Genomic DNA, 14,330 nt, shown 5'->3' on the forward strand with positions numbered 1-14,330 from the left:
CAGTATGATGAACTTGACTGTGATACCCCTCCAGTATGATGAACTTGACTGTGATACCCCTCCAGTATGATGAACTTGACTGTGATACCCCTCCAATACGATGACTTTACCTCTGCATTTAACAGCTGTGTTATGAGAGTGATGATGTCATTTCTACTTCCTCCATTTCTACGGTTGGTCGAGTCAGAGACAAATCCCTTTGGTCTTGTTCACAGAGCTATGTTCAGGCTGAATGGTGGACCTTCAATATTTGTGGGAGTTTGTGAGAGTTTGGCATCGTTCGTCTGAAGAATGTGGCAGTGTGTAAATGTGTGTGCAGATGCATGCGCAGGAGTGTGTGCAGGGGTCTGTGTAGGCATATGTGTGGCAGGATGTACTGCAGGCGTGTGCATGCTTCTGARTGACAGTGTGTAGGTGTGTGTGTCTGCGACTGTACAGGCATGAGTTTAAGTGTGAGTGTTGGCGTGTGCATACTTCCGTGTTTCTCGAGTCTCAGTGACAAGAATTCCTTATGGGCTCGACACTGGCAGCATAGTCCAGAAGTCCAGAGGGAAAACAAATGGAAGACTGGAGCAAAGATAATCTGCTTTATACCTCATCATCCTTATGTTAGAAAACTGTACTTCAATTAGTGCACTATAGAGGGAATAGGATGCCATGTCAGATGCAGCCTGTGTTGGTGTTGTAACAGTTCATAGTCAGTTGAAACATCATGCATTAATGAATTCATGTATTTAAATAGGGCTTTTACATTGACCTAACACTATGAATTACACTATGTTCTGTTTCTCTGTCCTTCAGCTCTGTGAGGTGGCGTTGTCCCATGGCTACCTACCCGTGGTGTTTAACCGGCGCAGCCACAACGCCACCCCCCTCAGCACCGTCAAGCTGCAGCAGTTTGGCGACCCAGGGGACCTACGCGAGGCCGTGCGCTACATGCGCTACAGGCAGCCCGTGAGCCGGCTGTACGCGGTGAGYGAGAGCACSGGGTCCGGYCTCCTCCTCKCCTACCTGGGAGARTGTGGTTCATCCAGCTACGTGACGGCCGCCGCCTGCCTCTCGCCAGTGTTCCGCTTGCCAGACTGGTTGAGAAAGGACCCATCTGGCCCCTACACTGGCTCTGGTGGACTTACCAGAAGATATGCCCAACAGGTAAGGGATGGAGGAGGGAGAGGGATGGAGGGGGAGAGGAGAGGGATGGAGAGGGAGGAGAGGAATGAGGGGAGATGGAGGGAGAGGGGGGAGTGAGAGGGAGGAGGAGAGGGAGGAGGAGAGAAGAGAGAGAGAAGGGAGAGGGAGGAGGACAAACAAACAGGTAGGGAGAAGGTAGGGAGAGATGGAGGCGAGCAGAGGTGGAGAGAGAAAGAGAGAAACCTGATGAAGAGGAGAAGAAAAGAATAATGTCCAACCCTGATATACAGACTTGATTAAAATACATAAACCATATCATGGCAACCGCTGCCCACCGTGCTATTGATCTAGCAGGGCATCGGACCCAACTTTGGTTTCACAATCAATGCTAACAAGGATGTTATAGACCATTCAGCACTTCAGATGATTACTGATTGTACTGTTTGTTGTGTGCTGGTGTTGTTGTGTGTGTGCTTTGTTTTATGTTTTAGTGTGTGGTGTGTGTGTGTGTGTGTGTGTGTGTGTGTGTGGTGTGTGTGTGTGTGTGTGTGTTGTGTGTGTGGTGTGTTGTGTGGTGTGTGTGTGGTGTGTGTGGTGTGTGGTGTGTGTGTGTGTGGTGTGTGTGGGTGTGTGTGTTCATGTCTGTGTACTGTATATCTAGGTACAGGACAGTGCTGGGTGAGACAGTGCACACCGACACCCTTTTCTCCAGCTGTTCCCTGCGTGGCCTGGAGGAGGTGCTGTTCTGCCCTAAAGGAGCCCCGGCCATAGCAGCGGGCACCAGCAGCAGCAGTGGGGGAGCCTGGGAGGCCTACTGGGAACGCAATGAACCCCTCCGGGAYGTAGACGAAGTCGCCATCCCYGTTCTGAGTGTCTGTGCTCAGGATGACCCTATCAGAGGAGACCCCCAGTCTACCCTACCCCTGGAACTCTTCGAGAGCAACCCCCACTTCTTCCTGCTGCTGACCACCAGGGGGGGACACTGTGGCTTTAACACCCAGGAAGGGAGTGCTTTCTCTGGGGGAGTGACCGGTGGAGGGTCCCCTGGGACTAGCTGGAGCCACCAGGCCCTGCTGGAGTTCTTCAGGGCCACCACGGACTTCATTGCGGCAGAGGAGAGGGCTAAGCAGGCTGTCAGACGAAGGGGCCTAGGGGGTAGCAGCCAGGGCAAAGTCTTCAGACATCGTAGTGTCAGTACCTGTAAGAGGCTGCCCGCATGCTCACATAATATACACACTATCTACAACTGGCAGAGGTCTTATACACGATGAGCTGGGGTGATGATATTGGATATTATGGATGATAAGGGATTGATATTATGGATGATAAGGGATTGATATTATGGAGGATAAGGGATTGATATTATGGATGATAAGGGATTGATATTATGGATGATAAGGTATTGATATTATGGATGATAAGGGATTGATATTATGGAGGATAAGGGATTGATATTATGGATGATAAGGGATTGATATTATGGATGACAAGGGATTGATATTATGGATGATAAGGGATTGTATCTGCAGAACAAGAGAGCTTTGCATTTAAGGGCTGAAAATGAATCTGTGTGCACCAGTCACCTGGATAATTGATGGAACAGGGTTTCATCGACACACACACACTCTCAGAAATTGAGGATGAACACTTCAAAACACACTAGGGGTAACCAGAAAAGCCTGYTTGTGTGTGTTTGTGTGCGTGTGCCCCCGCCCGGTGACTGTCCAAAAATGCCCGTCTGGACACTGGACTGCCAGTATTTCTCAGACGAGCCAATCAGATTCAAGAGGAAAATGTGTGTAATGATATTGTGATGTTTTGCTGAACTGGGTKAGGGTTAGGGTTAGGGTTAGGGTTAGGGTTAGGCCGCACCTGTTGGGTTTGTGGGTTTTCCCACATGTTGTAATTCAAACTCTGACTGAGGTTTGTTGAATGTAGCTGGAATCTGCGACTTTGAATTGGCACTGTTAGTGACATGTTGATTTTCCTGTAGTTTTCTCAACAATGTTAAACTTCTGTTAAATGTGTTAAATGATGTGAATGATTGGTAAGGAACAATGTAATAAAAACAAAACTATGAGGGAACATGTATCATGCAATCATTTCATTTTGGTCACATACTGTTATTTTTTGTCCAGAAATAATTACAGTAACATTGTATGAATTAAATAGTCTTCAGTTACTGTATGTGGAACTTTATGTACTGTACAATACTGTACGTGTCATACTTTGAACTTTGTGACTATGTAAAGCAGAGTTCTGTTTGTCTGAGGATTCATAAAACGCATGGAGAGTTTTCCATTTAGACCTCTCCTAAAATAGCTGTGTGCCCAGAGCCCGATTGCTCTTTTGTTGGGTTGTGTGTGTCTTTTGTGTGTTCTTTGGTGTGTGTGGTGTGTGTGTGTGGTCTTTGTGTCTTTGTGTGTGTGTGTGTTGTGTGTGTGTGTGGCTTTGTGTCTTGGTGTGTGTGTGTTGGTGTGTGTGTGTGTGTGTGTGTTGTGTGTGGGTGTGTGTGTGTGTGTGTGTGTGTGTGTGTGTGTGTGTGTGTGTGTGTGTGGTGTGTTGGTGTGTTGTGTGTTGTGTGTGTGTGTGGGTCTGCGTGTGGTGGTGTGGTGTGTCTTTGTGTGTGTGTGGTCTGCGTGTGTGGTCCTACGTGTGTGGGTCTGCGTGAGCGTGGTGTCTGTGTGATCTAATTAGACATCTCTCCGCAGTGTGTCCCTACAGATCCTCATCCAATCCTCATGTAAAAACAAAGGGGTCAATGCAAATAGTCCGGTGTCCACTTGATTATGTTTCAGTCAATCTTATGGCTTGGGGTAGAAGCTGTTAAGGAGCCTTTTGGACCTGACTTTGGCGCTCCGGTACCTGCTTGCCGTGCAGTAGCAGAGAGAACAGTCTATGACTTGGGTGACTGGAGTCTTTGACAATTTTTGGCCCTTCCTCTGACACGCCTAGTATATACAGTTCAAGTCGGAAGTTTACATACACTTTGGTTGGAGTTATTAAAACTAGTGTTCAACCACTTCACAAATTGTTTGTAATTAAACAATAGTCGCAAGTACAAACACCATGGGACCACAGCCATCATACCGCTCAGGAAGGAGACGCGTTCTGTCTCCTAGAGATGAACGTACTTTGTTTGAAAATGTGCAAATCAATCCAACAATAGCAAAGGACCTGTGAAGATGTTGGAGGAAACAGGACAAAAGTATCTATATCCACAGTAAAACGAGTCCTATATCGACATAACCTGAAAACGCCGCTCAGTAAGGAGATGCCACTGCTCAAAACGCCATAAAAAGCCTACGGTTTGCAACTGCACATGGGGAAAGATCATACTTTTTGGAGAATGTCCTCTGTTCTGATGAAACAAAAATAGAACTGTTTGGCCATAATGATCATTGTTATGTTTGGAGGAAAAGGGTGGCTTTGCAAACTGAAGAACACATTCCAACCTGAAGCACGGGTGGCAGCATCATGTTGTGGGGGTGCTTTGCTGCAGGAGGGACTGGTGCACTTCACAAAATAGATGGCATCATGAGGGGGAAAATGATGTGGATATATTGAAGCAACATTCAAGACATCAGTCAGGAAGATATAAGCTTGGTCGCAAATGGGTCTTCCAAATTGACAATGACCCCAAGCATACCTCCAAAGTTGTGGCAAATGGCTTAAGGACAACAAAATCAAGGTATTACAGTGGCCATCACAAAGCCTGACTACAATCCTATAGAATATTTGTGGGCAGTGCTGAAAATTGCTTGTGAGAGCAAGGAGGCCTACAAACCTGACTCAGTTACACCAGCTCTGTCAGGAGGAATGGGCCAAAATTCACCCAAATATTGTGGGAAGCTTGTGGAAGGCTACCTAACGTTTGACCCAGGGTTAAACAATTTAAAGGAAATGCTACCAAATACTAATTGAGTGTGATGTAAACTTTTGACCCACTGGATGTTGATGAAATAAATAAAAGCTGAAATAAATAATTCTCTCTACTATTATTCTGACATTTCACATTCATAAAATAAAGTGGTGATCCTAACTGACCTAAGAAAGGGAATTTTTACTAGGATTAAATGTCAGGAATTGTGAAAAACTGAGTTTAAATATATTTGGCTAAGGTGTATGTAAACTTCCAACTTCAACTGTATATGTAGTCTACTYTCTCTCCCCTTTTGCAAACCTCTGCATCACAGTATGCAAACAGGCCTTATGGTTGTAATGTAACAATGTGCACCTACATTGTAATGACACTGTAACTACCATGTAAATACAGGTATTACATATGATCCCAGTGCCCAGACAACTTCAGCACAGAACATAGCCACTGTTATTTGTTACAACAGTTTTTCTGGTTCTACAAATGACTATGAGCCGAAGCAGCCTGCCTAGAATGCTCATTCTTTTGTTGTTCATTTTCATTTAGTGAAATGTCAACTAGAGCAGACAGACATAGGGGCGACAGAAACATTAACCACCAGGCCTCTCAGCCTCCCGGCCCAATTAAGTTGTTAACATTGGATTGACCTTTAACACTTTGCTTATTTAATTCCAGCCCCAACGTCTGTGTCTGTCCAATTGAATTTGCATTGATTGATATTTCATTAGCTTACATAGCTTATAATAACCTAGTCCATTGATATAATCAAGATATATGCATGGATCAGTGAGAAAACCTGCTTTGGAATAGAGAGGATATTATAATGGGATTTGTTTGATGACTAAGTGAAGTAGGCTAGTTCTGTGTTGATGTACTGTAATATTTCCCTAAAGTAAGGAGGGCCATCTAGTGGTTTGGGTGCAAGTGACATTCCACAAGTTTTTGAAAAGCTGAAGCCTCTGGTATAGATAGCATTAGTATCTAATCACAGCGGCTAATACAGCATTGAATTTAAACAACGTTATGACGAATGGATACTGGACCCAACACAGCTACAGATGAATCTATCTTGATTTTCACGAGACCGTTTTAAGAAATGTTGCAAAATGCCGGCAGTCACTTTTTACACATTTTATAATGCACTCAATGAAAACATACATTATTGTAATGATTCAAGGACTACCCGTGATATAATTCACAGAAAATAGTCTAAATAATGAACATAAAACAACAGCAACATTAATAGAGCATACGTTTCCAACCTTATGCACAGGAGAACAGGTTATATTGTGTGAAGGGTATATCGCCTAACAACCAGAGCAGAGCCATATAAAGTCTTTATGGCTCTACTAAGAACTGTATGCCTGACCTACATTTCTAATGATACTCTTACTTTGGCGTTATCGTCTGATCTATTTACCCATCACAATGATGTCATTAAGACCACATCCCAATAACCTCTAGTGTCCAGAAGGTGGCAGCACTGGCTAGGTTTCTGAATGGTTTCTCTCTCTCTGAGAGACTGCCTAAAAGACACAATGACACAGCTATAGCTCTGCTGCTTTTGGCTGGGAAACTGGAGCACAGCACATGGAGGCCAGATATAGCCTTGGTTTAAAAAGATATCTGCCAAGTCACAAATAAATCTAATCAGGGAAGTGATACATTTATTTTGTGCCAAAAATGCACAGAATTATGTGTATTAAATCAAATCAATAAAGTCATGAATTCATATACTGTACTTTTAAATGCAAGTATGCATACAATATGTGTGCAGAGCGGACATTATGGACTTGTAGTTACAGTATATCCAGTATTCAGCCTATGTCCACCCTCAGGTCATATATCAATAATGCGTGTAATGTGTGCTATTTCACATGGACCAGTGAATTTGACACCAGTCACGTTGGGTCGCTGACTTACTGTTCTCATTTGCAGTGATGAAGTATAGCTTAGCCTAGCCGATGTAGCTCGGATTCCAAGTCTCTTCTCTTATCCAATATGTTGCCCTTGCATGCTAATATGTACAGCTGCATAAACTTCTAAGAATCTGTGACTGCCAGCCCAGGCAGTATTTCTGAAAAACATAAATAAACACAAGAATCTCACATGTCAGATCGTCAGGAAAAACATCTGCTCATCTGGAGCTTTTTCAACCCTGTTGCACCTCCTCTCTCCTTCTACTCCCCCTCTTCTCTCTTCCTCTTTTCCTCCAACACCCTCACCCCCCCACTCCTTCTCTCCACCCTCCCCTCTCACCTTCTTCCACCTCCTTCCTCCCTCCTCTCCTCCTCCCTATCTCTCCCCCCACCCAATCCTCTCCTCCCCTCCTCTCCTCACCCTCAGTTGGGTTGGTGATGGTGATGTGTGAGTAGCTCCATCTCAAGCAGAATATTTGTGGTGCCTTTAGCACATTCCTCTGCAGACACATGCCATAGGCATATTGGGTGTGGTGTGGGGATATCTGCTAGGAAAGGCCTAGCTAGCTATTACATCAAATTCTATATGGTTCTGTGTTAGGTTTGGGTGTTGTGATATCTGCTAAGGAAAGCCTTCTCTATGTACTGTAGATAGAACATCAAATCCTCAATCCTATATGTTATGCTCTGTGGTTCATACTGGGTCAGTGGTGATATCTGCTTAAGGAAAGGCTCACTATTATTCTTTATAGCTAGCTAACACATCAAATCCTGTATGTATAGCCTCTGTGGTTCAATGTGGGTTTAGTGTTATCTGCTAGGAAAATACCTCACTGCTAGCTAGTAACATGCTATACATGACATCAGAGCTCAGGGTCTCCGATTCACTGCTCTGTATGGGTTTTGACTGACAAACGGTCTGAACTGCCCAGCGCATGACAAGTTGCCCCATAACTCCTGTTAATTGGGAAACTTTAGCAAATGTTTTGTTGTCTGAGTGAGGGAAAAGTTGTAAATTAAGAGTCCTCAATGTATTTTGAAAGATAAGATGTTGAGGATTATAATAAATACCACTTTGATGTCATACAAGAAAGCCAAACAACCATGAGTCAAAATGTGCACTTCACATTTCCATATCATAAAACTCATGTAAATCACATTTTATTTGTTACATGCGCCGAATACAGCGGGTGTAGACCTTACCGTCAAATAATTACTTACAAGCCCCTTAACCAACAATGCAGTTTTAAGAAAATAGAGTTTTAAGAAAAAAAATAAAAAATAAAAGAGTAACACATATATATTGGGTAACGGTACCGAGTCAATGTGCGGGGGTACAGGTTAGTCGAGGTAATTTGTACAAGTAGGTAGTGGTAAAGTGACTATGCATAGATAATAAACAGCGAGTAGCAGCAGTGTAAAAACAAAGGGGGTCAATGCAAATAGTCCGGTTGTCCACTTGATTAATTGTTCAGCAATCTTATGGCTTGGGGGTAGAAGCTGTTAAGGAGCCTTTTGGACCTAGACTTGGCGCTCCGGTACCGCTTGCCGTGCAGTAGCAGAGAGAACAGTCTATGACTTGGGTGACTGGAGTCTTTGACAATTTTTGGGCCTTCCTCTGACACCGCCTAGTATATACAGTTCAAGTCGGAAGTTTACATACACTTTGGTTGGAGTTATTAAAACTAGTGTTTCAACCACTTCACAAATKTSTTGTTAATAAACAATAGTACGCAAGTACAAACACCATGGGACCACACAGCCATCATACCGCTCAGGAAGGAGACGCGTTCTGTCTCCTAGAGATGAACGTACTTTGGTTTGAAATGTGCAAATCAATCCCAGAACAATAGCAAAGGACCTTGTGAAGATGCTGGAGGAAACAGGTACAAAAGTATCTATATCCACAGTAAAACGAGTCCTATATCGACATAACCTGAAACGCCGCTCAGTAAGGAAGATGCCACTGCTCCAAAACCGCCATAAAAAGCCTACGGTTTGCAACTGCACATGGGGACAAAGATCATACTTTTTGGAGAAATGTCCTCTGTTCTGATGAAACAAAAATAGAACTGTTGGCCATAATGATCATTGTTATGTTTGGAGGAAAAAGGGGGAGGCTTGCAAACTGAAGAACACCATTCCAACCRTGAAGCACGGGGGTGGCAGCATCATGTTGTGGCGGTGCTTTGCTGCAGGAGGGACTGGTGCACTTCACAAAATAGATGGCATCATGAGGGAGGAAAATGATGTGGATATATTGAAGCAACATCTCAAGACATCAGTCAGGAAGTTAAAGCTTGGTCGCAAATGAGTCTTCCAAATTGCTGTCTCTTATACACATCTAGATGTGTATAAGAGACAGCATTTGGGCAAAGTTAAACAATTTAAAGGCAATTCTACCAAATACTAATTGAGTGTATGTAAACTTCTGACCCACTGGGAATGTGATGAAAGAAATAAAAGCTGAAATAAATAATTCTCTCTACTATTATTCTGACATTTCACATTCTTAAAATAGTGGTGATCCTAATTGACCTAAGACAGGGAATATTTACTAGGATTAAATGTCAGAAATTGTGAAAAACTGAGTTATAATGTATTTGGCTAAGGTGTATGTAAACTTCCGACTTCAACTGTAGGTCCTGTACGGCAGGAAGCTTGGCTCCAATGACATATTGGGCTGTACGCACTACTCTCTGTAGCGCCCTACAGTCAGATGCCGACCAGTTGCCATACCAGGCGGTGATGCAACTGGTCAGGATGCTCTTGATGGTGCAGCTGTAGAACTTTTTGAGGATCTGGGGACCCCATGCCAAATCTTTTCAGTCTCCTGAGGGGGAAAAGGCGTGGTCGTGCTCTCTTCACGACTGTCTTGGTGTGTTTGGACCATAATAGTTTGTTGGTGATGTGGACACCAAGGAACTTGAAACTCTCGACCCGCTCCACTACAGCCCCGTCGATGGGGGCTAGTTCGGGCCTCCTTTTCCTGTAGTCCACGATCAGCTCCTTTGTCTTGCTCACGTTGAGGGAGAAGTTGTTGTCCTGGCACCGCACTGCCAGGTCTCTGACCTCCTCCCTATAATCTAACTCATCGTTGTCGGTGATCAGGCCTACCCCCGTTGTGTCGTCAGTAAACTTAATGATGGTGTTGGAGTTGTGCTTTGCCATGCAGTCATGGGTGAACAGGGAGTACAGTTGGGGACTTAGCAAGCACCCCTGAGGGGCCCCTGTGTTGAGGATCAGCGTGGCAGATGTGTTGTTGCCTACCCTTACCACCTGTGGAGGGCCCGTCATGAAGTACAGGATCCATTTGCAGAGGGAGGTGTTTAGTCCCAGGGTACTTAGCTTAGTGATGAGCTTTGTTGGCACTATGGTGTTGAACGCTGCGCTGTAGTCAATGAACAGCATTCTCACATAGGTGTTCATTTTGTCCAGGTGGGAAAGGGCAGTGTGGAGTGCGATTGAGATTACGTCATCTGTGGATCTGTTGGGGCGGTATGCAAATTGGAGTGGGCTGAGGATTTCGGGGATGATGGTGTTGATGTGAGCCATGATCATCCTTTCAAAGCACTTCATGGCTACCGACGTGAGTGCTATAGGGCGATAGTCATTTAGGCGGGACTATGGCACCGGGACTATGGTGGTCTGCTTGAAACATGTAGGTATTACAGACTTGGTCAGGGAGAGGATGAAAATGTCAGTGAAGACACTTGCCAGTTGGTCAGAGCATGCTCTGAGTACACGTCCTGGTAATCCGTCTGGCCCCGCAGCCTTGTGAATGTTGACATGTTTAAACTTCTTGCTCACATCGGCTACAAAGAGTGTGATCACACAATCGTATGGAACAGCTGGTGCTCTCATGCATGCTTCAGTGTTGCTTGCCCCGAAGCGAGCACAAAATATATTTAGCCCGTCTGGTAGGCTCGCGTCACTGGGCAGCTCGAGGCTGGGTTTCCCTTTGTAGGCTGGGACTCCTAATGTAGTATACAGTGTCAACGTTTATTATCACGATGTTTGATGTACACTTAGAAGATGACATGGCATTAAACCCTGGGTTGTCCTGAACAGAATGAGCCTATGTTTGTTGTATTTTGAAGAAAATGGACCACACATCTGAATTCACTCATGACTCCGTTCTATGCGCACCAAAATGATCTGCTTCTCTGCATTACCTTGTGAAATCCTCACACCTAAAGATCATATTTCATCATTTAGCTAATCATGTTGGCAATAGAACAAGCTTTCAAATTATCCCCCCCTGACCCAGACTGCGATTTATAATGTAACGCTTTTGGATTGTGTAAACAACAACAGCAATTGTGTGATGCAGGGCTGTGTTCCAAACAAAACAACTACAAATGTGCTTTCTCTAGTTCCTCAACGTCACAGCTAGGAGAGCTCAAAAAGCTCATCTTTGAGTCATGAAAGTGCATTAAAATTACTTAGGAACTGTTACACTGTCTAATGTTTAAATTGTGCACAATTGGAGAGGTGTGTGGCCACTTGGAGACACCAGTTTGACCTCTTACTCAAACCCTTGTATTTTTTTTGTCTTATGTTGTACCTACCCCATATCTTCCAAGAATATTCTCATCATATTGTTGAATGTATCTACAGTGTAATGTTTGGATTCAGCCTTGTGTCAGGTGAACTGTTGTGTCCTCACCTTTAGTGTAATCATTTCACCATAATCTCCAAACTGTTCCCTGTTAATTGCTACCATGGTTATGTAAATGCTTTCCATAATTCTTCTGTAAGAAACATTTCAACATAGCCCTATCCATATAGGCCAATTCCCACGAGTGTAAAGGGTTAAATGGCTATGGTGCATATTGGGTGTGGTGTGGGGATATCTGCAAGGAAAAGCGTTGTTATTCTCTATGCTAGCTAGTACATGAATTCCTGTTTGTAGTATCATGTGTAGCTAAGGTTTAAGGACTTGTGTGTTAACGCCTGTGCCTGAAGCTAAGGGAGGGTAGCCAKACACTATGGGAGAGAGCTAATGCCATGTGACAGCTAGGTACCCAGCTAGCACATAATGTTCTGAGAACCATATGTTTCTTAGCTCCAGGGGTGAAAGTAAGCCTGTACGGTCCAGTACGGCACGGTACGGCATCCCAGAAAAAAAAATAGTGGGGGTATGCCGTACCGGTAAAACATGAGACTATCACAATAATTAAAAATGTCAAGAAAACTGTAGACTTTTACAACATTATTTATCATGACCGAATGTCAGCCACATGAAAAATGAGCGAATGGACTTGAAAACAGGTGGTATATACACTCCAAAATGCTGTGTGGTTTGATGAGAACACTGACATTTTTCCATGGAGGAGATGACTGGCCGAGACTGAAGCGCCCGGGCAGCAGCAGACGCATCAATTCAATCGCTGAATGTCATCAATCGTCGAATGTCATTAAACTAATTGGGTGTTTTAACAGATGTTTCTTTCCATTCATCAAATGGCGGGTGCACAGAGCACTGTTTGGCTGCTGGAATTCATTTGTGCGTGAACAAACGTGCGCGGATAGCCTTGAGCCTTTGTTTTTTGTGTGTTTTTGTCACTTATGTTGTCAGAACATTCAGTTTTATCGATCAGGAAACTTATGGCTTTCTTCTCACAACCAATGTCAAACCAAAAACATACTTTCCCACAACTTCCAAGGAACCGAATGTGCTAGCTGGGTAGCTTTATGATTGTCACTCTCTGTTCCTTAGCAGGGCTGAACTACGCTTGACACCCAAATCCCAAACACATCTGCAGTCGAGAGAGAGAGCGAGAGAGCGAGAGAGCGCGAGAGCGAGAGCGAGAGAGAGAGACTTTGTTTGTGAAATGCAAAATTATTATCACGTGAAAATGTGGTTTAACTCATTGCCATGGAAGAAAACAATATAATTTGATGTCTCTAGAGGGAGGAAAGAGAGAGGGGTTGCGAGAGAACACACAATGTCGCTTTCCAGTCTGTGGCAGCTATCAGTTCACTGTTTGGTAGGCTGGGTTTGGATATTTGAGTAAAAGCTATCTCTCGCTTTTTCTTTCCTCTCCATTCCCCCTCTATATACTAAACAAAAATATAAACACAACATGTAAAGTGTTGGGCCCATGTTTCATGAGCTGAAATAAAAGATACCAGAAATGTTCCTGATGCACAGAAACCTTATTTCTCTCAAATTTTGTGCCCAAATTCTTTCACATCCCTGTTAGTGAGCATTTCTCCTTTGCCAAAATATTCCATCCACCTGACAGGTATCAAGAAACTGATTAAACAGCATGATCATTACACAGGTGGACCATGTGCTGGGGACAATAAAAGGCCACTCTAAAATGTGCAGTTTTGTCACACAACACAATGTCACAGATGTCTCAAGTTTTGAGGGAGTGTGCAATGGCATGCTGACTGCAGGAATGTCCACCAGAGCTGTTGCCAGATAATTTAATGTTAATTTCTCTACCATAAGCCGCCTCCAACGTAATTTTAGAGAATATGTCAGTACGTCCAACCGGCCTCACAACCGTAGACCACGTGTAACCACGCCAGCCTAGGATCTCCACATCCGTCTTCTTCACCTGTGGCATCGTCCGGGACCAGCCACCCGGACAGCTGGTGAAACAGCTGGTGAAACTGAGGAGTATTTCTGTCAGAAAATTAAGCCCTTTTGTCTTAATCTCTATCTCTCCCCCCTCTCTCATTCTCTCCCTTCTCCTCTCTTTCTCTCTCTCTCACAAACTACCACCACACGCTCTCTCTCTCCTTCTCCCTTCTCCTTTCTTTTTCTGTCTCTCTGTCGCTCTCTATCGCTCTCACTCCAACCCCTCCCCCTCTCTCTCTTATTGTGGAACCTTCCTGCATTGTGTAACCCAGGCAGTGTGGTCTGTGAGTCTTGTTAGCACCCTCTTCCCAGGGATGCTATGACGAATGGCGCTGTGTCAAGCACACACATGTAGGCAGGTATACACGCACATACACAAACTCACACACATGCCCTGGCCTCAAAGACATCACAAGGATAGTGTCTGTGCTGTAAAGGTTGTGCCTTGTTCTAGTCGGCCTGTTTGTTCAGGTGTTTCACAGCGATGCATAAGAAAAAAGCAGCATATGACCTGCTAGTTTCTAAATTGATCTCCACAGACACAACCATTCTCTTACAATCACACCTGACATGCTCTCTCTCCGGATCAAACAATTGATTCCCATTCAAAATCCTATTTTCCCTAAATCTAACCCCTAAAATACATTTCCTTGTGGGAACTGGCGAAATGTCCCCACTTTTCCGTACTTCTGGTCCCCAAAAGGATAGTAAAACCAGAACTCCTGACATGGTTGAGCTGCTTCCGTGTTTCCTCACAGTCTCTCTCTCTCTCTCTCTCTCTCTCTCTCTCTCTCTCTCTCTCTCT

At 44.2% G+C, this 14,330-nt stretch overlaps 2 protein-coding genes across 2 annotated transcripts in view; both read left to right on the forward strand.

The window, feature by feature from the left end:
• abhd15a (abhydrolase domain containing 15a) overlaps positions 1–3,216 on the forward strand; it is an 8,671-nt gene extending 5,455 nt beyond the window's left edge. Inside the window, exons 2-4 of the mRNA XM_070437368.1 lie at positions 802–1,114; positions 1,753–2,961; positions 2,997–3,216. Coding sequence (XP_070293469.1) covers positions 802–1,114; positions 1,753–2,402 — 963 coding nt within the window. The 3' untranslated portion in view covers positions 2,403–2,961; positions 2,997–3,216. The remainder of the gene's footprint in view (positions 1–801; positions 1,115–1,752; positions 2,962–2,996) is intronic.
• The window catches only part of limk1a (LIM domain kinase 1a), a 526,526-nt gene that overhangs the window by 443,061 nt on the left and 69,135 nt on the right, over positions 1–14,330 (forward strand). The gene's annotated exons all lie outside the window — the stretch shown is intronic.

Source organism: Salvelinus sp. IW2-2015, linkage group LG4p, assembly GCF_002910315.2.
Source record: "Salvelinus sp. IW2-2015 linkage group LG4p, ASM291031v2, whole genome shotgun sequence".
Taxonomy (NCBI): domain Eukaryota; kingdom Metazoa; phylum Chordata; class Actinopteri; order Salmoniformes; family Salmonidae; genus Salvelinus; species Salvelinus sp. IW2-2015.